Genomic DNA, 25,177 nt, shown 5'->3' on the forward strand with positions numbered 1-25,177 from the left:
TGTTAGTGTATGATGTTGTTTGATTGAGAAAGATTGGCTTTTAATTGGAATGAGGGGCAAGGCACTGGCATGCCAGTGAGAAGGTTTAAATAACCTTAACCGTAGTTTAGGAAAAAAAAAAGCAAACGAGGTGGTGAAGATTGAGCAACAGTGCGAATTGTTGTAACTGTTGCGTTTGCTTCTAATGCCTGCAAGTGTGTGCTCTAAGTACGCCAAACTTCAACTATGAACCTTTCAACCTCTAACTTCCCCTTGATTTGCTTCCAATCAACGTACAAATACTTAGCTTCTCCCTTGTGCTTCTGCACAAGATTTTGTGTATCAAGTACCAATATGTGTCCTAATTGTGATGAACATGATCTCTGAGATGAGGATATCCTTGGTACAAGTATTTCAATGGATTGAAAACAGGAACTTCTCTCTCAACTTTATGCAGAAATCTGCTTCCATGTCTGTAATCTGCAGGATTGTACAGTGGAGACTATTTCTTTGACATAAAATTTGGTCGGAGACACTTCTCTATAACCTTAGCCTCCTCCTTCAACATTTCTCTCATCTCTTTAATATTTCTTCGAACTTTGTAAGATCGTGTCGACCCATTAGAATTGCCAAGCACAGGGACTTTTTTAGATGTATATGGAATTCTATTGCTCTCAAAGCATAAATTTGTAGATCTTTTTGAGTCAAAACCTTTCCTTTTTTCAGCATCAGACAGACACATATATGCCTACAGAAATTATCCAATTAACGTTTAATTAACTTCTTTAGTCAAGAACACTGTGTGTCAGAAACTCACCTCAGATATAAGTTTGAAAGCAATTTCAGCCTTTGGATGTTTGTTCTTGTCCGGATGAAGTTGCAGGGGTGAATAAAAAGCAACAGTTGTTGTTATACAAGAGAAAGAAACCATGAAAAAAAGAAGAAAAAAAAGGAGTTAAGCCTACCAAGTTTATGGTATTGCTGGCGGATGGTGAGCAACCCTGCATTTTCTTCCACCTATGAGAACCCAATATGGAGAGATTAATTAGCATGATCATATAAAAGAAGAGAGAAAAGTGGTAGTATAGTATGTATGAAATATTCACTCCAAGAATGCAATACCAATCTATGAAAGGTGGCTTAGCAGGGTTTGAGAGAAGTGTATGAATACAGCCAAGTGACCTCAACAGTATGAATAGTAGGGGTTCAGTTTTAATTTTAGAAAATTAGGTCAAAGGCTAAGTTTAGAAGAGACCTCAACAGCTAAAGCATAAGAACCGTGGTGAAAACTTAGAAACCCATATTAGCAATATAGCTATGATGAAAATATATATAGGTCCCTACCCTTATATGAAACTTCTGGTTGTAGGTAGATGTCTATATTGCTTTTTACTGTTTGATTAATTTGAGAAATGAGACTTACTAAATGAAAAATAAAAACCCTATTGAAGAGATTTATAAATTTTTAAATTTTTAACTTAAACTAGCAACAACAAAAGTTTATAAAGGTAGAACCTTTATTAAAATTTACAAAAATTGTGGTGGACCTTACTCATCTTTTTGAATTTGTTTGGAATGTGAACTTGATTACTAGGTCCTAAGATAAGATAAAAGTAAATGTTGTTCGTTGTAATTTGATCTAATATCACAGAAATAGGAGGCAATTGCCTGCTGAAGAGTAGCTATAGTAGTTGTAGCTGACCATGCATTTCACCTTCTCAATCTGAGGTTGAGGCCTCCTGTCCTAGACCCTTCCCTTTAAGTTCAGTCACTTTCGTGTGATTTTCGCCAGGGGTGTAGTAACAATATGTAGGTGATTGGGTAGAGTTGCTGGATTAGAGGCCAGGAATATTCCCTCCCGAGAATAATGAGAGAAAAGAGAGTGGAAAGAGAGAAAAAGTATAAAAAAAATGCTACATAAAAGACTAACCAGGTGGCTTGATTTGAGGCTCATCCTCGCGTTCCTTGGGAGGTGTTTGCTCCTGCTGTTGTGCAGCAGATGCCTTCAGCTGTTCCTTTGTAATCTTAAGATATTCCTCAGAGCTGTATGCATTCTTAGGATCTGGCGTTCATCAGAGATATAAATGGGAAATCATGACAAACCAATGTCATCACAATAGGCACAAATAGTCACCAAACCCACTTAGCTTCCTGACCTGGCAGCTGATAATTGCAAAAAGAAAAAGAAAAGCAAGTAAAAGTAATTTGTAGAAATGACTACTATATATTAAGACAATGCTTTATGAAATAAGAAAAGAGTCCCCTTATATATATATATATATATATATATATATATATATATATATATATATATATATATATATAATACAGAAATGTTTACATAAAAAGTTTAACATTTTGAATAACCAGCACATATCCGTAATTGACAAAGTCAGTAAAAAGTTACATTTTGAATACTGGTATGATAACTCTTCGGCGAGGTTAATTCAAATATTTAACACATGGGAGAAGCAATTACAATACATAATTAAAAATTCAAAGGAAGGGAATAAGTACCATGAGAATCAATAATGCCATCTTCAATAAGGTTTGGGATGCAGGCAACAAAAGCCAAGGAAGTTGCAGATGATGGACAGAGAAGACCCCCTTTGATTCCCATTTTATTTCCTACTTCCAAAGCCCAACCCATATTAATGGTAACAATTATACATGTTATCTTGTTCCCAACATCGGAGGCATCAATGTCTTGTATGAGCTTTGGAAGCAGAGCAGGCATGATGGTTTTCATTGAAACAAAATGTTTGGCCATATCGCTTCTGTCATCCTGAGGGTCCAAACCACCAGGGACAGTCACCATCTTTACCAGTGCCTCCTCCTTGTTGTCATAACCAGCAGTATTGGCTCGTTTGTGGCTGAACTCTATGTGGACAAAAGTGACCTGGCAACCATGTTTGGCCAAAAGAAGAGAAAACTGCATGAGGGGGTTCACATGTCCTTGAATAGGCAATGGTAAACAAAGAAAGTGAGGGATGTCCATTTTGGTGAATCAATAGGTAGAAACAATAGAACAATTGGGAAGACTCGAATCAATTGTAGGAACGAAATGTGTGTTTGTATTGTTTGTGTGTATGATGTTTTTGCCTTATATATATAGTTATTAAAGTCCATACAGGCAACTGATGTATCTCGTACAATTCAAAGTTGATGGGTTTGAAGAGACATGGTCAATTGATTTTCTAGAATTAGAATAATAATCTTCCTCATGGTTTCTATACAAGAGAGAGAAAGACTAAAATAAATAATATGTAAGCAGAAGAGATCAAAATAATAATGTATTATCCATAAATCATGATAAGTTTATCAATTTTACTATAATTATTTGAAAGTATTATTTGATTAAAGGGGAAAAAAGAGAGAAATGAATTAATTTCTCTACTTCAGTTCCCTCGTCTTCTTTCCCTTTCTTCTCCATCACTTCTTCACCTATAAACTACACTCAATGTTTCATCTTTTTCTGTATTGCTGGTTCATTCATTCAATTACCTTTTTGTGTTGTTTTCTTTTCCGAAAACAAAAGTGAAAGTTTTGCTTTAAATATGAAACTTTGAACGTGGCTCCAACTAAATCTAACTTCCTCGGATGAAATAAGATTGTTTGAGAATTGAAGTTTCCTTTTTTTCTATTTATGTTGTTGGAGTATTTTTTATGTCCTTGGAAATGCTCCCCGTGCTTTGTGCCAACTGTTGTAAATAGGTTGTTTCTTGCTTGTTGACTATCCTAGTTGTCTCCACTATATGTGAAAGTTGTTCTGTTGTTCATAATTGAGCTTTAATTGCTTGTCCGCATCTGATTTAGAGTTGATCTTCAGGAGTTGGTATGTTGTGTTGCTCATTACCTTTCTCTAAGTCGTATGTTTAAAATATATTTTTTTGCAGAATTTTCCTATCAAATGTGTGTAGCCGACCAGCCATTGGTCTCCTGATTGTGATTTTAGAGTTGCTTCTTGACCTAATAACTCCTTTGAGAGTTTAAACACAATTAAAATAATCAAATGAAGGTGTTTGAACCTTCAGTTCAGTGTTTAAAACACTTGCATACGTTTTTGGGTGTCAAACCACGAATTGAAGAACTGTTTCTCGTGCATTATTCATTTTAAGCTATCCTGGTTTTTTATAATATGTAAGATTATTATATGTTGGTATTTAAACATTATTATATGTTGCAAATGTAGGTTTTTGGAGGAAGACCCAGTGTTCAATTAATAGAAGTTGGTGTCAAATTTTGAGGTGTTGCAAATTACAAGAAGTTAAGCATCTGAAAAAAGTATGTAGTCAATGATTTTTAATTATATTTTTCAAAGTCCTGTTATTGTTGTCTGAATGTGCATTTATTGTAAACCTTGTTGGGTATGTACTGATTTTAGCATTGTAGATAACCTTATTGGAATATTTTCAACTGTGGACTTCTATTTGATTTAAATTATGATTTGTGTGGTAAAAGGGCAGTGAATCAGAGTCATTCCCCTGTTACAATGTGTTGCCAATTTTGCAGTGCTGGTCCATCAATGTTTTGTCATATTTACGTTAAATATTATACTACTTTAATCCCTCAAACATTAAAATATAGATTAAACTTATGTATTATTGTTTATCTCACATATTATATACATTATTTTCCAGTGCTGGTCCATCCAAACTGTTACTAAAAAACACCTTGCCAGTTCCCATTTTTGACTGAATTTTGATGGTTTAGTATACTATTATGCACTTAGACCATTATATCAGGAATTGAACTATGCTACCAACTTTTATAGATCACTTTAGACTTGCTCAAACTGTGACACAACATAGAAATGGTAGACTTCGAAATCTGACTTTGTTATGGCCAAAACTGCAGAATAATCACTCCCTCACACCACCAAAAGTGAGTTTATAACATTCAATTAACTAGGAAATGTTAAAAGTCACTATAGAATGTATAAGTGCACAAGACCAACCCGGAAAACAGCAACAAGGTGGAGTTAAACAGAAATTAGATGAAATACCTAAAAATCACTACTCAAAACTGAAAAATATTGTACCAATTTTGCAAACTGCACTAAACTAGGAAAATATACTACAAATAAACTATCCTAACAAGTTAAGAATGGTAGAACGTTGCTATTTAAGCACTCACAGTACATAAAATACCTAAAACTCAAAATTTGTCAACTTAGAAACCTAAAAGTAGTACCTAAAATACACTACAAGTCCAAAGACCGAAAAGTATATTAAAGTAGTCACGAAGACAGTAAACTAACTATCTATACCACTTTTAAAAGATAAAAGAAAGATAAAATTGAAGTGTCAATTGAGAAATAAAAAGAAAAACACAATTTGACTATTGAACACCTATAAATAGACTAAAGTAGGTGAGAATTTTATATCCTTGGACAAATTTGTTATCAAACCTGCAGTTAGACCACCAGTGAATGTTCATCTATATGTTGTATGTTGATGTATATATTGTATGTTGATGTATATATTGTATGCTCCTGTATATTGTATGTTCATTTATTAGGCTACTCCTTGATTAAGTTAAGTAGTCATTTAAAGTCCTATGTTACTAAAAACATTCTCAATAGAATGAGAAGGGTAATAGTACCTTAAACACTTACAATGTACAAAATATGTGAAAGTACTCTATAAAAGATAACTTTAATAATGTTAGATTATTGACTCCCCCAAATTGTATACACAACCACTTAGGATGTCAAAGGCATTTCAATACTGAGGACATCTCTTTCAATGCCCTTATTGAATGCCTATGACAATAGTGTTGAAATTGCCTTCCATGTTTGACTTGAGTAGTAATAGGTTTATTACTTATGTCACATGGAGTGTTGCTGTTTTGGCTAAATTTTTATATGTTTGGCTTGTCACAGAACATGGCCCATTTTCTCAACCATCGTGGATGGATGTACGACCGTTGTTATAGTGGAAGGAGAGGTTTGAAGGAATCTTTTGTCATCGGAGTTGAAGAGTTTGTGGAGACGGCCCGACGATATCAATATTATGCTGTTGATGGAGGGATTCGATGTCCATGCATCAAGTGCGAATGTACAAGGATTTTGAAAGATGAAGTTGTCAAACTTCACCTATACCAAAAAGGGTTCATGCCTAATTACACGGTTTGGACATTTCATGGTGAAGAAACTCCTTCGACCTCAACTGCAGCTGAAAAGCGGCTTGCATCAGGTTCGAATACTTTTGTACATACATCTGAGATAGATCAATTTGCCGATATGCAAGAGATTGTCGACAATGCTCTTCGTCGCCATGCTGAACAAGAAGCAAACGATAGTCATTATGAAGAGCCTCCAAATGAAAGCACTCAGAGGTTTTACAATTTACTGACAGAGGCAAATCTACCTGTATTTGAAGGCGCAACTGAGTCAAAATTATCAGTGTGCATTAGACTCATGGCTGGCAAATCTAATTGGAACGTGCCCATTCAAGCAGTGGACTTTTATACAAAATTGATGTTAGATTTGACACCACCAAACAATTTCCTGCCAAAGAATTATTGCCAAGCCAAAAAATGTGTTTCAAAGTTGGGATTGGAAGTCAAGAAGATTGATTGTTGTGTTAATGGATGTATGTTATTCTACAACAATGACAGTGGAAAAAACGATGCATTGTTGGTTGAATGCAAGTTTTGTGGCTCACCAAGATATCATACAATGCATGCTGGCCGGAGGCAAAAAAAACCCATTCCCTTAAAGTCCATGTTCTACTTGCCTATAATTCCAAGATTACAAAGAATGTTTACTTCAATGCAAACATCAGAACACATGACATGGCATGATGGTAACAAAACTGAAGGATTTTTGCGTCATCCTTCCGATGGTGAAGCTTGTAAGCACTTCAATCGTAAACATCCTTCCTTTGCAAGTGAACCGCGTAACGTCAGACTTGGTCTATGCTCTGATGGGTTTACCCCGTACATTCAGGCCTCGGCATCACCATATTCATGCTGGCCCGTGATAGTTACCCCATACAATCTACCACCTGAGATGTGTATGACAAAGCCGTACATGTTTTTATCGTGTATAATACCAGGTCCATCTAATCCCAAATCATTGATTGATGTTTATTTGGAGCCTTTAATTGATGATTTGAAGAAATTATGGAATGGTGTTTGGACGTATGACGTTTCAAGGAAGCAAAATTTCCTTATGAGGGCAGCCTTGATGTGGACTATTAATGACTTCCCAGCGTACGACATGTTATCTGGTTGGAGCACACATGGTCGATTAGCTTGTCCACATTGCATGGAACATACAAAGTCATTCCAATTGAGTCATGGTCGGAAAAGTAGTTGGTTTGACTGCCATCGACGGTTCTTGCCCATTGATCACCCCTTTAGAAGAAATAAAAAGGCATTTCGCAAAGGGCAAGTTGAGACGGATTTACCCCCACCGAAGTTCACTGGATCACACGTTTGGAGAAGAGTTAAAGACTATCCAAAAGTCACTGAATCTGGTCAGAATAGGATAGAAGGGTTTGCAGAATGGCATAATTGGACTAAAAGAAGCATATTTTGGGAACTTCCCTATTGAAAGGACAACTTGCTAAGACACAACATCGATGTCATGCACACAGAAAAAAATTTCTTTGACAATGTCTTCAACACAGTTATGAATGTTAAAGGTAAGACAAAAGATAATGAAAAAGCAAGAAAATATTTGCCTTTGTATTGTGGACGAAAAGACTTAGAGTTGAAGGCGCAAGGTAACGGCCGATTATTTAAACCAAAAGCAAATTACACCATGTCAAAAGACGAGACAAGAATAGTGTGTGGATGGATCAAGGAGCTTAGAATGCCAGATGGATATGCTTCTAACTTGTCCAGATGTGCCAATGTTCAGAACGGTACTATTCAAGGGTTGAAGAGTCATGATTGTCATGTATTCATGGAGACTTTCATCCCTCTTGCGTTCAGTTGTTTGCCAATGCACGTGTTAAATCCACTGATAGAAATTAGTAACTTCTTTAAAGATTTGTGCTGCACGACACTAAAGGAGAATTCCCTTAAAAAGATGGATGAAAATATCCCGATTATTCTCTGCAAATTGGAAAGAATATTCCCTCCTGCATTCTTTGATTCAATGGAGCATATTCCAATTCATCTAGCATATGAAGCTTGGCTTGGGGGACCGGTGCAGTACAGGTGGATGTATCCATTTGAAAGGTTTATGGGAGAATCTAAACGTTCAGTTAAAAATAAAGCTAGAGTAGAAGGCTCAATTTGTGCAGCTTACTTGCACAGAGAGACAACATATTTTTGTTCACATTATTTCAAAAACTTCATGTTATCCCCCACTCATGTCAGAAATGAAATGCAATGGAAAGTTGAACCACGTGAAGGTGCATTATCAGTTTTCCGACAATCAGGCCGTCACGCAAGGAAAGAATTCACACATTGGTTAACTGATGCTGAATTCAATTCTGCTCATGTCCATGTCTTAATCAATTGCAGTGAAGTTAAGTTGTGCCTTGAGTATGTCATCATCCATCTGTTATCTTTCCAACAACACAATTGTTATACACTAATGAATTTCATTTGTACCAGCTCATTTCTTGTTGTTGAGCAAGTCGTAGAAGGAAATACTTCTGCTAGAATACACTCTGAGTTTCCCCATTGGTTTAGAAATCAGGTATGTAGTTACAACTACGTATAGAAATCGGTTAATTTGACTCATGCTTTTATAATGTATTTAGTGTCTTTGTAGGTTTTTAATCAGGCATTAACTCCTACAGTTCAAGAGTTAAGACATCTCTCGAATTGGCCAATGAGATGTGTCAAAGAATGGCACACTTACTTCACCAATGGTTACAAATTTCATACACATGAATGGTCTAAAGGAAAGAAAACATCAAATTGTGGTGTGTATGTCAAGGGCCTAACAGAGGGTTCTTATGATGATTTCTACGGCATCATTCATAAAATATATGAGCTAGAGTACAACAGCACTACTTCTCCAAACACAGTAGTACTTTTTTATTGTGAATGGTTTGATCCTTCTAGAGCTGGTACTAGAGTTGATCCACGCTTTAATATTGTCGAACTCAACCAGAGATTAAGATATGGACCGTTTGATCCTTTCATTCTACCAACTAATGTCAGACAGGTTTATTATGTGCCATATCCACCATTCCGTAATATTGACAAGCGTGGTTGGGCCGTAGCAATACAAACCAAGCCTAGAGCTCGCATTGACTCAAATGAGGTTGAGGAAGACGTTGCCTACCAACTTGACGAAATGTCAAAACCATCAGAAATTATTGAAGTTGAACGTATAACCGCATTGTTCGACCCTGATGGTGATGGCGATGAATTAGAAGCAACAATACAAGGTGATGAAGAACAAGAAGAAGAGGAAGAAGAAGAAGAAGAAGACGAAGAAGAAGAAGAAGGACAAGAAGATGATGATGATGAAGAAGAAGACGAAGATGAAGATGAAGATCATGATGACGATGATGAAGAAGAAGAAGATGAAGATGAAGATCATGATGACGACGATTGAATGTTGGACATCTATTGTAGCAAATTGAAGTATCATTTGAATAGAGTTATCTAAAATACTATCTTAAAAGTTGTATGCAATTATTTATACATTGACTGTAAAAACCATTGATCCTTTCTTATTCATTTCTTTTTTTTCCCTTTATTTGTAACCATTTCAATGCAGTAATGACAGGACAAGGTTTAGAACGTCCTGATAAAGGAAAGGGGGTAGCAAGGCCTAAAAAGAGACAACGGCAGGCACCAAAGTATGTACTTAGGGTGCCTGCTAGACTACCTACCATTGCTGCCCCCGGTACATCATCTGTGGCGCCTCCTCCTACCCCTACAGTACAGCCTTCTCCTACTCCTGCAGCACATCCTTCTACTACCCCTGCAGTGGAGCCTCTTCCTCCTCCTGTTATTATAACCCCCACTCCTCCCCCTGTGGTTATTACCCCGACTCCTCTCCATGACCCTACTTCTATACCTTCCTCATCTTCTGTACCGTCTTCTGAGACTATCACACCATCTGCTGATCCAGATTCAAGTGGTGATGGTGAATATCTTGACCCGCCCCTCCATGATCGACCATGGATTGAGCCGTATGGTAAAGGGTAAGATTTTAATCTCTTCTTATAATTTGATCTTTATACTAATTACTATAATTGAAATGACTTTTATTATGCAGGTTTATTCCATCTAGGGTTGCTTCCCAGGCCATCACACGTTCAATTAAGCAACATTTTTTAAGTCCATGGCCTACTTAGGGGGCAATACCTGACGACGACAGAAAGCTATTCTGGGAGCGCTCTCAGGTGAATAATCCACTAAACTAATTGCCCCTCTTATTTTAGTATGTTCATTAATCAATGTTTGTTCTGTTTAATGTTACAGATGAAAGTGCAGTGGAAACCTGAACATGAAACACAGATACACAAAAATTTCCACATGAAAGCATCTCATCGGCTATCAGAGATGTTCAGGGATGCCCGCAATTCGGGACAACGCCCTTACTGGCTGAGCGAACAAATTTGGAACTCTTTATTGGCTCATTGGAATACATTAGAGTTTCGCAATAAGTGTGCCAAGGCGCAGAGAAATAGAGCATCTGAAAAGGGTGGCACCCTGCATACTGGTGGGTCGATAACCATTCATGAGCATGCCATTCGTATGGTAAAATTTCATTCCCTAACTTTTTCTTTCATATATAAGTTATGTATTTTCTATTTCATATGTACACTTCTAATTGTAAATTATGTTACAGGCACAAGCTCTAGGACAGGCGGTCCATGTTGATGAGGTCTTTGCACAGACTCATGTTCGGAAGGGCACTAATCAATTCGTTGATGAAAGATCTCGGAAGACTCATGTAAGCAAATAACACTATAAGACTTACTAATTTTTCATTTATGTTATGTCATTTCCTAACATTGCTTTTAATGTTTCAACAGGAAGAATTTTATACGAGACTTTCACAGGTTAGATCTGAACATGAGTCAGCTCCTACACCAGATGATGGCACTAATGCAGAAGACGACATACGTAGGACACAATGCTGGGTCGAGATCGTTGGTGGTAAGAAAAAGGGTCGACTGTACGGTGCAGGACAACTTGCTGCAAACTATAGCACATCAAGAGGAGGTACTCTGAAGCACCAACCTTCTTCTTCCACCACTGCTCCTGACGAGGTCGTTCTCCGCCTCACGCAGGCACTGGAGCAACGTGACTAGGAGCTCACTGATCTGAGAGCAGAGTTTACAAACTTTAAGGCCCTGGTCATGAGGGTGTTGCCTGAAACCTCACAGGACGTACAAAATATCCCTCCGACCCAGCCACGACCCTCCTCGTCATCACCCGCTGCCCCTCAGCAACCCACATCAGTCCAACCCTCATCAGTCCAACCCACACCAGTCCAGCCATCAATAGAGGAGCAGGATGATGAAGATCATTCTGATGATAGTTATGTACATTATTAGTTTCATTTTCTTATTACTTGTTACAGAATAATTTGGATATTAGAACATTTGGAGTTTATATCATTTCGATGTTAGGTCAACTAGGTGACTTTGGATGTTAGAACATCATTATGTTACATTGTTTTATGTTTTAACTATAAATACATGTTCTATGGATTAATGAATGTTCTATGCATTAATGGTTCAAATATGGATATTGATCAATGATTGCATCTTTGAAATGCACACTATGCAGGTCTGTATGTGCTTGAAAACTGTTATGCAGGTTTGTTTGTACTTGAAAACTGTTATGCAGGTCTGCTTATTGGGTTTAATAACAAATACAATATTTCCTTTACATTTCCCTCCAATTTACCGAAGGCTTTTTCCCCTTGGTAAATACCAACGATAGGTTATTACCGAAGGCTTTTGGCCCTCGGTAAATACCAACGTTAGGTTATTACCGAAGGCTTCTGGCCCTCGGTAATTACCGAAGGCTTATGGCCCTCGGTAATTACCGAAGGACATAAGCCTTCGGTAATTACCGAGGGCCAGAAGCCCTCGGTAATTGTTAGCGACAAGGGATTTACCTAGGGCTCGCTGGTCGTCGATAGGCCGTCTGTAAATACTCTTTTCTGACGGCTTCTGGCATTTTCCGAGGGCTTTTGGCCTTCGGTAATTTGGATATTTTTTGTAGTGGTCAAAATTGGCGCTCAGGGTCAACTCAAAAGGCAAGCAGCCATGGTGCAACTCGAGGAAGTGGCGCTCAGCACCCCAAAAAGGGCGCCCAGGCGCGAGACAGACGGAATTGGCGCTCAACGCTCCTAAAAGGGCACCCAGGAAGTGCAAACTGGTGCTCAGCAAATATCATGGACCGTTCGGTTTCACTGTTGACCGACCAGTCTCCTATTTAACCGTTCGGCCAATCTTCCATCACACCATTCAGCTTCTCCTTTCACAAACCATTTGGTTTGTCTATCTTTCTCTCAAACTGTCTGGCCCCAGTTACACCGTTCGGCACTTGACTTTCTTGCTCACACCGTTCGGCCTAGGTTCCACCACCTTCACACCGTTAAGGCTATCTTCTTCTCTATCAGACCGTTTTATCTATCTCCTTAACCGTTTGGTCTGGATCCTCCTTTATCAGACCGTTCGGTCTAGTGCTTTTTCTATCTTTTATGGGTTCCAACTCCTTGGTACTTTTGCTCTTCTTCCAAATCATATCAATAACGTATAAAGTTAAGGGAATCTAGCATAGAAGCATTAAATTCACCTTCAACTCTCTTATTCACATAAAATCAAGATTTCAAGCTAGTTTCTAAGTCAAAAAGGTTGTTTTTAGTATCAAAATTAAGTATCAAATAACGGTAAATTCAACCGTTATCACAACCCCAAACTTAGAACTTTGTTTGTCCTCAAACAAACAAAATGTAACTTAGCTTTCAAACAATCAATACAATGGTTTCAACACATTTCAAAACCATTTGTTTCAAGACAAGTAATTGTTCATATCAGCTTATGATAAAGAATATCAGTCAAGATGAATAAATGCCTTGATTCAATTAAGCTCATTATGGTGCTCACATAATCAAAAAATTCAATAGATGTTATCCTCATGAATGATCAATCAAGCAAAGATTTAATCATGCAGACATGGAACTACTTCTCATCAAAGAAAAAGTGTTTCTCTCAAACACAAGTGTATATAGAGGTGACTCACTCACTCTACTATCACAATGTCACATAAATCAACTTTGCCTTTCATTTAACCACAATCAATCAAACTCACAAGCAAGTATCATCACAAGGGCTTTTCTATGGCTTGTAATGTGGCTAGGCTAAGAAGAAAATTGGTTTTTCTGGATCACAAAATCCTTGAGTTAAGAGAGTCATTCATAATTTCATCATTTAAACACAATCTCTCTTTTCAAGAAACCATTCTCACTTATTCCCAACTTTCCCTTGCATTGAGCTTTTCTTTTATTTCTTTTCTTTTTCTTTTGCTTTTCATTTGCTCAACACTTAGCTCAATGCTTATTCTTTCTATTTTCCCTTTTCAGATTTCCCAACAACTACAAACTTGAACCTTTATCAATACCACACAAATATTCTCAACTTAACTCAAGGTAATGATTTTCAAAAAGGGTTTTCATATCATGTTTAAGGCTAAAGGTTCAAAGGATAGAACACATTGTTCTTTCTTTTATTGGGCTAAAATCATGCATTGGCTAAAAAGGGATAACAACATATGGCCTTGATCATATGATACATGCAAGCAAGTGATTCAATCATAGAAACTTGGGCAAAATCATTCCCAAAAACTCTGGAGTTCAATCCTCACACATGTTAATTTCAAGTTCCAACATTTAGATAAGCATCCTTCTCAATATCACAACCACAAGTTTACCTCATGCATCTGTTTCACAATATTGTGAGCAACCACTTGTATATCAGCATCATACATAATCTCAACATCAATCAATATAATTAGCATCATAAAGCAACACTCATTACAAACATCATAGCATCATCAAACCATTGCATCACAAATTAAGTTTTAAGCCAAGTACATCATAACATATTCTAAATAACATAAAGATGAACATAAATTAAAAAAAATTAAGTTTAGAAAGCTGGGTTGCCTCCCAGTAAGCGCTTCTTTAACGTCACTAGCTTGACCCAATAAAGCTCAAGTTTGATTTTCAATGTTGATGTGCTTCTTCCTTTCATGACACCAACATAATCTCAACATCTTTCTTGTCACCAACTTGACTCTCCTAGAGTAAGGAGCCTCAATCTCAAGAACTCCATTTGCCTTTATATCCTTGATGACCCATAACCTGTTCATGAGTTTCACTGGTTTGCCAAGGTAGAGTTAATTATTTTCCATCACAAAGTCATGGTGAACAATTTTTTCTTCCTTATCTCCATCATCTTCCTTCAGCCTTGGAAAGCAACAACTATGATTCCTCTTTACCGTCTTGGCAGCTTTATCAGGTAAATTAGTCACTGATAGAACTTCGTCTTTAGCTTTAGGATTAGTCTTTTTTTCTTCTATTGGTTGCCCAACTTCAAAGACATTGAAAGTAATGGTGCAAAGTGGTGCTCAATAAATATCATCGACCGTTCGGTTTCACTATCGACCGTTCGGTTTCACTATTGACCGATCGATCTCCTATTTAACCGTTCGGCCAATCTTCCACCACACAATTCGGCTTCTCCTTTCACAAACCGTTCGGTTTGTCTATCTTTCTCTCAAACCGTCTGGCCCCAGTTACACCGTTCGACAGTTGTCTTTCTTGCTCACACTGTTCTGCCTCGGTTCCACCACCTTCACACTGTTCGGGCTATCTTCTTCTCTATTAGACCGTTCGGTCTGGATCCTCCTTTATTAGATTGTTTGGTCTGGTGCTTTTTTTGTCTTTTCTAGGTTCTAACTCCTTGGTATTTTTTTCTTTTCTTCCAAATCATATCAATAACCTACAAAGTTAAGGGAATCTAGCATACAATCATTAAATTCACCTTTAACTCTCTTATTCACACAAAATTATGATTTCAAGCTAGTTTCTAAGTCAAAAAGGTTGTTTTTAGTATCAAAATTAAGTATCAAATAACGGTAAATTCAACTGTTATCAATGATCCCCTTAATCTAGCATTAGCTTGAATTTCATCTTCCAACCCATCCCATTCATTGAATTGTACAATGGAAAGCGTTGAATATTGTAGCTTCCTAGAGAAGGCATCTGTTGCCCTATAACCACAACCAGGTTTGTACCTTATCTCAAAGTCAAAACCCATTAATTTTGAAATCCATTTCTGTTGCTCCTCCCCCATAATCCTCTTGTCAACCAAAAAGCTCAGACTTTTCTGAGTGCACCACAAAATGGCTACCAATCAAGTAATGCCTCCCTTTCTGAATAGCCAACATTATAGCCATTAATTCTCTCTCATAGATAGACTTACATTGAGATCTATCAGACAATGATTGACTCATGTAAGTTATAGGTCTGCCTTCCTACATAAGCACAACTTCTGCTCCCTTGCCAGAAGTTTTTGTCTCTATTACAAAAGGTTTCTCAAAATTTGGAACACTTAAGACAGGTAAAGTGGTCATTGCAGCCTTGAGCTGTTCGAAAGCTTGTTGAGCATCATTTTCCCACTTGAAATTGTCCTTCTTGAGCAACTATGTGAGTGGCCAAGCAATCTTGCCATATTTTTTAACAAATCGCCTATAATATCCTGTGAGCCCCAAGAATCCTCTCAACCCTTTTAAATCCTTTGGAACCAACAAATTTACCATTTCATCAATCTTGTATGGGTCTGTCGAAACTCCTTTTCCCGAAATCAAGTGTCCCAAATATCTCAACTACCCAAAATTACATTTTTTGGAATTTGAAAATAAATTATTTTCCCGCAACAATTGAAGCACCAATTTGAGGTGTTTTTGATGGTTTCCCTCATCCGGACTGTAGATTAGAATTTCATTGAAGAATACTAACACAAACTTCCTTAGATATGGTTTGAAGACCCATTTCATAAGAGCTTGAAAGGTAGAAGGGGCATAGGTTAACCCAGATGACATGACCAAGAATTCATAGTGCCCCTCATGTGTCCTAAAATCTATCTTCAGAATGTCTTCTTCCCTCATTCAAATTTGGTGGTAACCATATTTTAAGTCCAGTTTGGAAAATACAGTCGATCCTACTTCATCCAATAATTCATCAATTAAAGGGATGAGAAATTAGTCAGGTACTGTCAACTTATTAAGTGCCCTATAATCCATACAGAATCTTTACCCATCATCTTTTTTTCTTACAAGAATAACAGGACTAAAGTAAGTGTTAGTACTAGTCCTAATAATCCCTACATGCAGCATCTCACCTACTATCTTTTCAATATCATTCTTCTGATAATAAGGGTACCTGTAAGGTATGATATTTGGTATTTGAACACCTTCTTTGAGATTGATTGCATGATCATGCTCTCTCCTTGGTGGTAGCCCTTGTGGGTCCTGGAAAATATCCTTATACTCCTCTAGGACTGCCTTGATCTCATCAGATAGCTATTGTTGATTTTCCTCTGTATCTTTCAATTGTTGATACGCAATATAGTAACCTACTTCTACATCATGTAAGGCTTCAATCATTCTCTTACAGGATGCTTGTGCCTTGCTTAGGGAAGGGTCTCCCTTTAACACCTTTTTGCCTCATTCATCTCTCCATTTAATGACCATGTTTCGAAAATTAGCTTCAATGTCACTAAGGTCCGCGGATCAAGGTTGTACTTTAATCAAATTAATATGTAATTAAGTGCAATATACTAGAGAGTGACTCCTAGGTCGTCTCTCAAAGACCAATATTTGGTTAAGTCATTGGATCAAAGACATAGTGAGGGAGGGTTTCGGACACATTATGTGAACTGAAATGAATTGATTAACACATAGATTAAACACAAATTAAAAACAGGTTAGCATCTAGATCAATTGCAATGCTCCTTTCACCACTAATCAAACACGAATTAACCAACTATGATTGATACTATGATTGGTTGAAATCCGTGCTTTTCTATGCTTGGAAAGATGATTATGATGTTTGAGAGGTTGAATTGATTGTGACAGCGATACCTTGTGTGAGAATTTGAGCCACTTGCAATTCTTTCTTGTGTGTGATATGTCTCTTGATTGATTGCACATATGCCTTGGCTTGACTTTTGTTGATAATTCTTTATTGATATGCATGTTTGGAAGTGATAAAGGAAATTTTTCTCTTGACCCTCTCTAGCCAAATAAGCCTACCCTGTTTTTAATTCTTTGATAACCCTGTTGAGTTTATGCTCTCCCTTGTTCTTTGTTTTGAAGCCCATACATTAGCCCTAAGTGAAAAACCATGATTACCTGAACTTTAGGAAATTTTGGAGCTTTGGAATTGTTTTAGGAACAAGTGTGATCTTCCTAGGGATTCTGATCAATTGGCTAGTTGGTTCCTCTTCTTGGTTGTGTTGTAAATATGTTATGTATCTTGTCTCTTACAGTTGTATTCTGTTCTAAAAAATAGTGAGAGAAAAGAAGAGAGACAAGATAAGAAAAGAAAGAAAAAAATAGGAAAGATGAGAAAAATAAAAAATTTTGAATAATGGAGTCAAGAGGAGGATTGGATTAGAGGTTTTGGGTGTGATTTCATTGTATTTCACTTGTTCTCCATTGCTCCTCTATTCTTTTTGGTTTGTAGCTTCTCATCCATATTTTAACCTCCCTTGTCCTTGGTCCCACTACAACCATGAAAAGACCTTTTGATTTGAACATGCATATGGTTTGAGTGTTGATATTAGAGGCTTGCCAAGTCTGGTTGTTGCTTGCTTTCCTTAGTACATAGAGTTGACATTGCTTACCCTAGGCACTTGATAGAAACAACAATAGTGCATCTGTGAGGTTTTGTTGCTTTTGATTCACCTCTTGAACCAATTTATTATTATGCCATGTCTAGAATTGCTTGGATGATTACCATGAGTATCTGATTTCTCTTATTCTTTTTGTGTGGGATGTTGTCTACTCCTTTTCTTTTTCCAGATTCCTTGACGTTAAATCTATTTGTGAGTCTTTTTATTTCTACGTGTTGAGGTTGTGTCATTCCCTTGATGTCCTTTGAACTATTCCTTGATCTGCGCCTTGATTTTGTCCAGGAGTGCAAAAGACTAAGTGTGGTCTATTTTGATGAGTCAATACTTTCTTGACTTCACTTAGCTTATTGTACTACATTTAATTAGGGAATTGTGCAAGAATGTCCATTATTTCCCCAATTTTGCTATTTATGCTTAATTTACTCAATAATTCTTATTTTAATTAATTTGAATTATCTGAGGCTAATTATTGTCATTATTAATTGTAGGGGAATTTTTAGAAGTATATTTGGGACATTAAAGGGCTGCCACGTCAACAAATACTCTCCACATAGGCGTTTTAGATTTAATTACATTGTAATTATGTTTTTAGGGCTTTTTGGACTCATCTGCACATTTTGGGCCATTTTTGGCAATTTAAGAGAGGCCCAAAAGTGGGAGCTGATTTGGCAGCCTAGGGTTTAGTGTCAACTGCCCCCCCCCCCCCCCTCAAGAGAGCTCCTTCATTTTTGTAATTTTCGTCTTCTACATTTCTGGAAAGAGAAGAGAGCTCCAAAAAAGGTTTTTATTTTGTTTTCATGTATTGAACTGATTCCCCTTCCAATTTCAGAGTTGAATTTGTTCCTGCACTCAAGTTTTTTCTTCATTTATGCTTTTTCTTGTTGTTTGATGCTGCCATTCAGTTTTTAATGTTCATTTTCGTTCTCCATTGTTATACTTGTTTTCAATTTACATTTTTCCCATATTTTCGTTCCAGCACATCCGCTTCAGTTATCTGTTTGATGTTATGGATTACTTTTTGTTTTTGATTTCTCGTTCCAGTAGCATTTAACTTTGCTGCATTGGGGTTTCATTCTTCGTTTCTAGGTTGCGTTTCTGCCAAGTTGTTCTTTTTGCTGCATTGACTGTAATATCGTTTGGTCTCTAACATACTTCACTGTTAGTATCGTTCGGTTTGTTCTTGTTCGTTTTTCTAATGTGTTGTAGTTACGACATTCTGATCTAATTAGCATTTTATTGGTGTAATATCGTTCGGCTTTCTTCTGTATGACATTGTTTTCGAATTAATTGCAATTCAATTTTCCATTCTAGTTTACATTCTCTTGCTCATTTTCGTTTTCTTTGCTGATATTTGTAATATTGTTTGGTTTCTAACTCTTCATCCATGCCTTTCTTCTTCTCCCTCATTCTAGTTGTACCCATTTACATTTCTATTATGAGTGTGCTGGCGGAGGAACGTACGTTAATATCCTTTAATAAGAATTTTCGTCCGTTGCGTGAGAGAAAAGCAAAAGAAGGAGGATGTAAAACTAAAAGTTAGATAGTTGCATTCAAAAGGAGATTAAACTTTACCTTTATTATAGTTGCATTTAAAAGCGAATTATGGTTTGCCTTTATTTGCTGAAAAAATACCTAACGGTAGGTAATGTAGGATTTCAAAGTTGTCCTATTTCTTCTTAAGCTTTTGGATATACAATAACACTTTTGAAAAATGCAAGCAAGCCATTTGTGGGTGTAGTGTGAAGCAAGTTTCTTTTATTTGTGTAATTGCAAAGTGGGGTGTTTTGTTTTTTGATCTCGGATTCATGTCGATTATGTTAAATTTTTAAAGAAGTCATTGAATATGTATGTTTTCTTCACCTTATATATTTTTTTCTTTCATAAACCTCAACTATTATATATCTTTATCCGTATGCTGATGTGATTTTCCATCGTCAACACTTGCAGTGTTAGTGTGTTTGGCGTCTCACTAGAATCAATGCAGTGTTCCTATGATTCAAAAGGAAACGGTGTCCCCATCATTCTACTGCTAATGCAAGAACGATTATACTCACAGGATGAGGAAGAAGAGTGGAAGATGGAGAGAGGGAGAGAAGCTGAGGGTGAAGATGCAAGGAAGGAGATGTTGACTAAGTGTTAGAAAAAAAAAATGACGTGGCATATCACTGTTAGCTACATCAACTTGTTTTTAATGCGGTTAGTTTTGAAGGACCAAATAGTGTAAAATAATTGAATATAATAAAAGTTTAAACCTTCACTCAAAAGTTAAGAAAAATGAAAATTCATCCCAAATTGAAGACTTAAAAAACGGATGATTCATCGTAAAATCTTATTATCATCTCTACGGTAATTAGATACCAATAGTTTGATACGTTAAAATATGATTAAAATCAATCATAACATCTCTAAAATATTGATCATTTTAAAATTTATATTCCTGCACGATTTATCTTTAAAAAGACAAAATTAAAAAGAAAAAATATTTAAATTATTTTAATAACCCTTCAACATTTTACAAATAATACGTGACTGGGCTTCTATTCGCTCGGAATGGTTAGAATGGCAAATTCAAATGGAACCATGAAGACATAAATGGAGGACAAAATCAGATTTAAAAAAAGAAGAAAAGTCTGGAGTAATTTAATCTGACAATAACGGCGAGAACTGTAGAGTCTGACTGTTGTTTTCTTTCAGCGCATATAATTTTGTTTATTTATTGGTTAAAGTAGATTCGAAAGTACTAGAGTCACGACACCGTCTTCACAGTACAAATAACCAAATAAAGTCTGCCTCCTCATCCATCTCTTGCTTGTTCCGCTCTTGCATGTTATTACCACCTTCCCTCAATGCTTCTCGTCTATATGACCCCAACCAACCAACCACATTAACTGATAAACCCCTCTCCCACACTCTCCCAACCCAAATTATGTTGTTCGTAAAAGCCCTACTTCAGCTCTCCTATTTCTTTCTTTCCGTCGTGATGACTACCACCTTGGTGGCCGCCGCCGATGACGCGGTGATGTCCAATTTCCTTAAATCGCTGAAGCCACCACCTCCAGGTTGGTCTCAGACAACCCCATTCTGCCAATGGAAGGGTATCCAATGCGATTCGTCCAACCGCGTCACCAGCATAAGCCTCGCTTCAAAGTCCCTCACTGGAACGCTCCCCTCCGATCTCAATTCCCTCTCTCAACTCCGTTCCCTCTCTCTCCAAGACAATGCACTCTCGGGCCCCCTCCCCTCGCTCGCCCAACTCTCCTTCCTCCAAACGGCCTACCTCAACCGCAACAACTTTTCAGCCGTTCCCTTCGCCGCCTTCGCCTCCCTGAACTCCCTCCAAACCCTCAGCCTAGCCTCCAACCCTTCCCTCTCACACTGGACTTTCCCCACCGATCTCACCTCCTCCACCAACCTAATCGACCTCGACCTCGCCTCTGTTTCCCTCTCCGGTGCCTTACCCGACATTTTCCACAAATTTCCCTCTCTACATAGTCTTCGCCTCTCCTACAACAACTTGACTGGTAGTTTACCCTCCTCTCTCGCCATTTCCACAATCGCCTCGCTCTGGCTCAACAACCAGGCAACCGGCTTGTCCGGTACTCTCTCCGTTCTCTCCAACATGACGCAGTTGAGCCAGGCCTGGCTCCACAAGAACCAGTTCACCGGTTCCATTCCAGATTTGTCCCAATGCAAGGGCCTGTTTGACTTGCAGCTCCGAGATAATCGGCTAACCGGCGTGGTTCCTATTTCCTTGACGACTCTTTCGAGTTTAAAGAATGTTTCGCTGGATAACAACGTGCTTCAGGGGCCTGTGCCTGCTTTTGGGAAGGGTGTGAAGGTGACTCTCGATGGAATTAATAGCTTTTGTCTCGATACTCCCGGTGATTGTGATCCCAGGGTGATGGTTTTGCTTCAGATTGCTGAAGCGTTTGGGTATCCCATTCAGTTGGCGAATGCGTGGCAGGGGAATGACCCTTGTAACGGCTGGAACTTTGTTGTGTGTTCCACTGGGAAGATTGTTACTGTCAATTTCGCGAAGCAGGGTTTTTCTGGTACCATCTCGTCTGCATTTTCGCAATTAACTGATTTGCGCAGCTTGTTTCTCAATGGAAATAACTTGACCGGTTCTATTCCTGAGAGTTTGACCTCTTTGCCTCAGCTTCAGACTCTTGATGTGTCCGATAACAACCTCTCTGGAGAGATTCCTAAGTTCCCGTCCAAGGTGAAGTTAATGACTACCGGTAATGCTAGGCTTGGGAAGGCTCCTAATCCTGGAGGTGGAGTAAGTGGGTCTACTCCTTCAGGGTCTCCATCTGGTGGAAGTGGTTCTGAATCTGCAAAGGGTAGTGCTTCTTTGTCGCCAGGTTGGATTGGTGGTATAGTTGTTATTGTTTTGTTTTTTACTGGAGTAGTATTGTTTCTGGCTTGGAAATGTTATGCCAAAAGGCAGCGGCGGAAGTTCAGGAGGGTTAATGGTCGTGAAAATGGCACAGGAAGCTTTAAAATTGAGTCTATCAATGTTTATAATGGTTATGGTGGTGTTCCCAGTGAGTTGCAAAGCCAGAGCAGTGGTGATCGCAGTGACGTTCTTGCTGCTTTTGAAGGTCGAAATGGGTCAATTTCTATTCAAGTTCTTCTACAAGTTACCAATAATTTCAGTGAGGAGAATATTTTAGGTAGGGGAGGGTTTGGAGTAGTTTATAAGGGCGAGTTACATGATGGAACAAAGATTGCTGTTAAGAGGATGGAATCTGTTGCAATGGGAAATAAAGGACTTAACGAGTTCCAAGCAGAGATTGCAGTTCTCAGTAAAGTTAGGCATAGACATTTGGTTGCTCTTCTTGGGTATTGCATCAATGGAAATGAAAGGCTTTTGGTATATGAGTATATGCCTCAAGGTACATTAACACAACACCTGTTTGAGTGGCAGGGACATGGCTATGCTCCCTTGACATGGAAACAAAGGGTAACAATAGCTTTGGATGTTGCACGAGGGGTGGAATACTTGCATAGCTTAGCTCAACAAAGCTTCATTCACAGAGACTTAAAACCCTCAAATATACTACTTGGTCATGACATGAGAGCAAAGGTTGCAGATTTTGGATTGGTTAAAAATGCACCAGATGGAAAGTATTCTATTGAGACTCGGTTGGCTGGAACATTTGGATATCTTGCACCTGAATATGCTGGTATAGAAATCTCTGATTTTTGTTTTGTACAAATATGCCTTAATCTTGTAGTTCATATTTATTTATTCTTCTTTCGGTGGTTTTAGCTGTCGATTACTACTTCAATATCATGAAAGTATCGTACTGCGCTTTTCAGAAAATTGAAGTACCCTAAACCTTATGAATAACCACACAAAAATAAGTTGAAATAATTGACGCTCATTCCCATCAGAGTAGGCAATTCATTTTGTCTACTTTGCAATTTTATATTCGGCTGGGTGTAGAGTTTTCTGGATGGTGTAGTGGTCTATATACCTCAGGATTTTTTGAGCCATTTATAGAAAGCTATCAGAGTCTGAATCCCAATGCCGATTATCCTTTATGATGTGATGAATGCTCTGATTGCATAAAATGTTGGATTACTGAATATTGTCATCGCCTTGGGTGGTAGTTCTCTGTTGCTAAGAATCACTTTTGTGAACTTTATCCGCCCATCCCATATCCTTGGTGCATTGGCGCATCTTTTGTTAAAATTTACTAGTTTTGATCCATCTACATATAAAACCTATGTAGCATAAAACTTACTAAAATGTTGCTCTGCTTCACTTATCTAATTTTAAAAGTTAGATTATTGTTGCAGTGAATGTGAGTAGATGCACTTGATTAATGCTAGACTATTAATTGGATTATGTATAATGTTATCTTGTTTCTTGCCAGCCACTGGAAGAGTGACAACCAAAGTGGATGTTTATGCATTTGGTGTAGTTTTGATGGAACTTGTTACCGGTAGAAAGGCATTGGATGATACCGTGCCAGATGAAAGGTCTCACTTGGTTACATGGTTCCGTAGACTACTAATTAACAAGGAAAACATTCCAAAGGCAATTGATCAAATTCTCAACCCCGACGAGGAAACTACGGAGAGCATGTATAAGGTGGCTGAACTGGCTGGCCATTGCACTGCTCGTGAACCATATCAAAGGCCAGATATGGGTCATGCAGTGAATGTCTTAGTTCCTCTTGTGGAGCAATGGAAACCTATTAGTCATGAAGAAGAGGACAGCGGTAACGGTGACTTTCAGATGAGCCTTCCTCAAGCTCTACGAAGGTGGCAAGCCGATGAAGGCACTTCCTCGATATTTAATGATGTATCCATCTCACAAACCCAATTAAGCATCCCCTCTAAACCTGTCGGATTTGCAAACTCCTTCGATTCACTGGATTGCCGGTGAATTTCACAAACCACAATTATTCGAAGGCATCTTTAGTCCATATGACGGGAATGGAAGGGTTGGTTGTAACTTTATTTTTAAATGGTATTATTTTGGGCGCTCTTAAAATCTCCTCAACTAAGCTAAACCGGGATGTGAATCTTCATTCTTTATTGATTCTTTTAAACAATAGTTGGGTTTTGGAAATGATGAATAAACTATTTGGTTAAAAAGTTTCAAGTTGGTCTTTATTTATAGGGTTAAATATGTTTTTAGTCCCTAAACTATTGGCCATTTCTGGTTTTCGTCCCTCTTTCAAAGTAAGGTACAATTTGGTCCTCATTCTTTAGAAAAACGTTCGTTTTAGTCCTCAAAATTTTGTTTTTAGTCCTCGTTTTAGTCCTCAAAACGTTCGTTTTTTCGACTAAAACGAACGTTTTTTAAAGATTGAGGACCAAATTGTACCTTACTTTGGAAGAGGGACGAAAACCAAAAACGGTCAATAGTTTAGGGACTAAAAACATATTTAACCCTTATTTATATTTATATTTCAATTGAATATCAAACTTTGTTAAAATGTTTCAATTAGATATTTTTGTTATATTTTCAAAAATGACATTAAAAGAGTAGAAATGTGACCGTGGAATACATGAGTCAAAGTTTTTTAAAATTATCTTACTCTCACATTATTATGTGGTCAACTCTTTCTCTTTTTCTTTTATTTTTTCACCATCTACAAATATCACTCACACCGCACACACCCCATCAGTTACCCAAAATACTCAACATTTCCACATTTCTATATCGTTACGACACAACCTTTCTCTTATGTTAATAAACAATCAGTTTCTTTGTACCACCTACTCTCTAGTGTTTTCAATCCTCTTCTTATATATCCTAATACCTATGCACCAAAAGCTTCTCACTCTAAATTATTTATTTATTTATCTTTCCCACT

At 37.6% G+C, this 25,177-nt stretch overlaps 2 protein-coding genes and 2 pseudogenes across 2 annotated transcripts; 2 read left to right on the forward strand and 2 right to left on the reverse strand.

The window, feature by feature from the left end:
* Nucleotides 1–241: 241 nt before the first annotated feature.
* LOC124829178 (uncharacterized) lies at nt 242–1,684 on the reverse strand (annotated as a pseudogene).
* Nucleotides 1,685–1,904: 220 nt separating this feature from the next.
* On the reverse strand, nt 1,905–3,026 carry LOC148206114 (UDP-glycosyltransferase 83A1-like). Its single transcript, XM_088106623.1, has 2 exons — nt 2,497–3,026; nt 1,905–2,041 (listed from the first exon to the last, which is right to left on the reverse strand). Exons 1-2 carry the CDS (start codon nt 2,975–2,977, stop codon nt 1,905–1,907), a joined length of 618 nt encoding a protein of 205 aa, XP_087962749.1. The 5' UTR covers nt 2,978–3,026.
* Nucleotides 3,027–5,866: 2,840 nt separating this feature from the next.
* On the forward strand, nt 5,867–11,219 carry LOC148206115 (uncharacterized; annotated as a pseudogene).
* Nucleotides 11,220–20,615: 9,396 nt separating this feature from the next.
* Nucleotides 20,616–24,473, forward strand: LOC124829477 (receptor-like kinase TMK4). The gene is made up of 2 exons (XM_047302999.2): nt 20,616–23,029; nt 23,726–24,473. The coding sequence occupies exons 1-2, from the start codon at nt 20,665–20,667 to the stop codon at nt 24,238–24,240; spliced, it is 2,880 nt and encodes a 959-aa protein (XP_047158955.2). The 5' UTR covers nt 20,616–20,664; the 3' UTR covers nt 24,241–24,473.
* The last annotated feature ends 704 nt before the right edge of the window (nt 24,474–25,177 follow it).

Source organism: Vigna umbellata, chromosome 1, assembly GCF_029865625.1.
Source record: "Vigna umbellata cultivar VRB3 chromosome 1, Vumbellata_1.0, whole genome shotgun sequence".
Taxonomy (NCBI): domain Eukaryota; kingdom Viridiplantae; phylum Streptophyta; class Magnoliopsida; order Fabales; family Fabaceae; genus Vigna; species Vigna umbellata.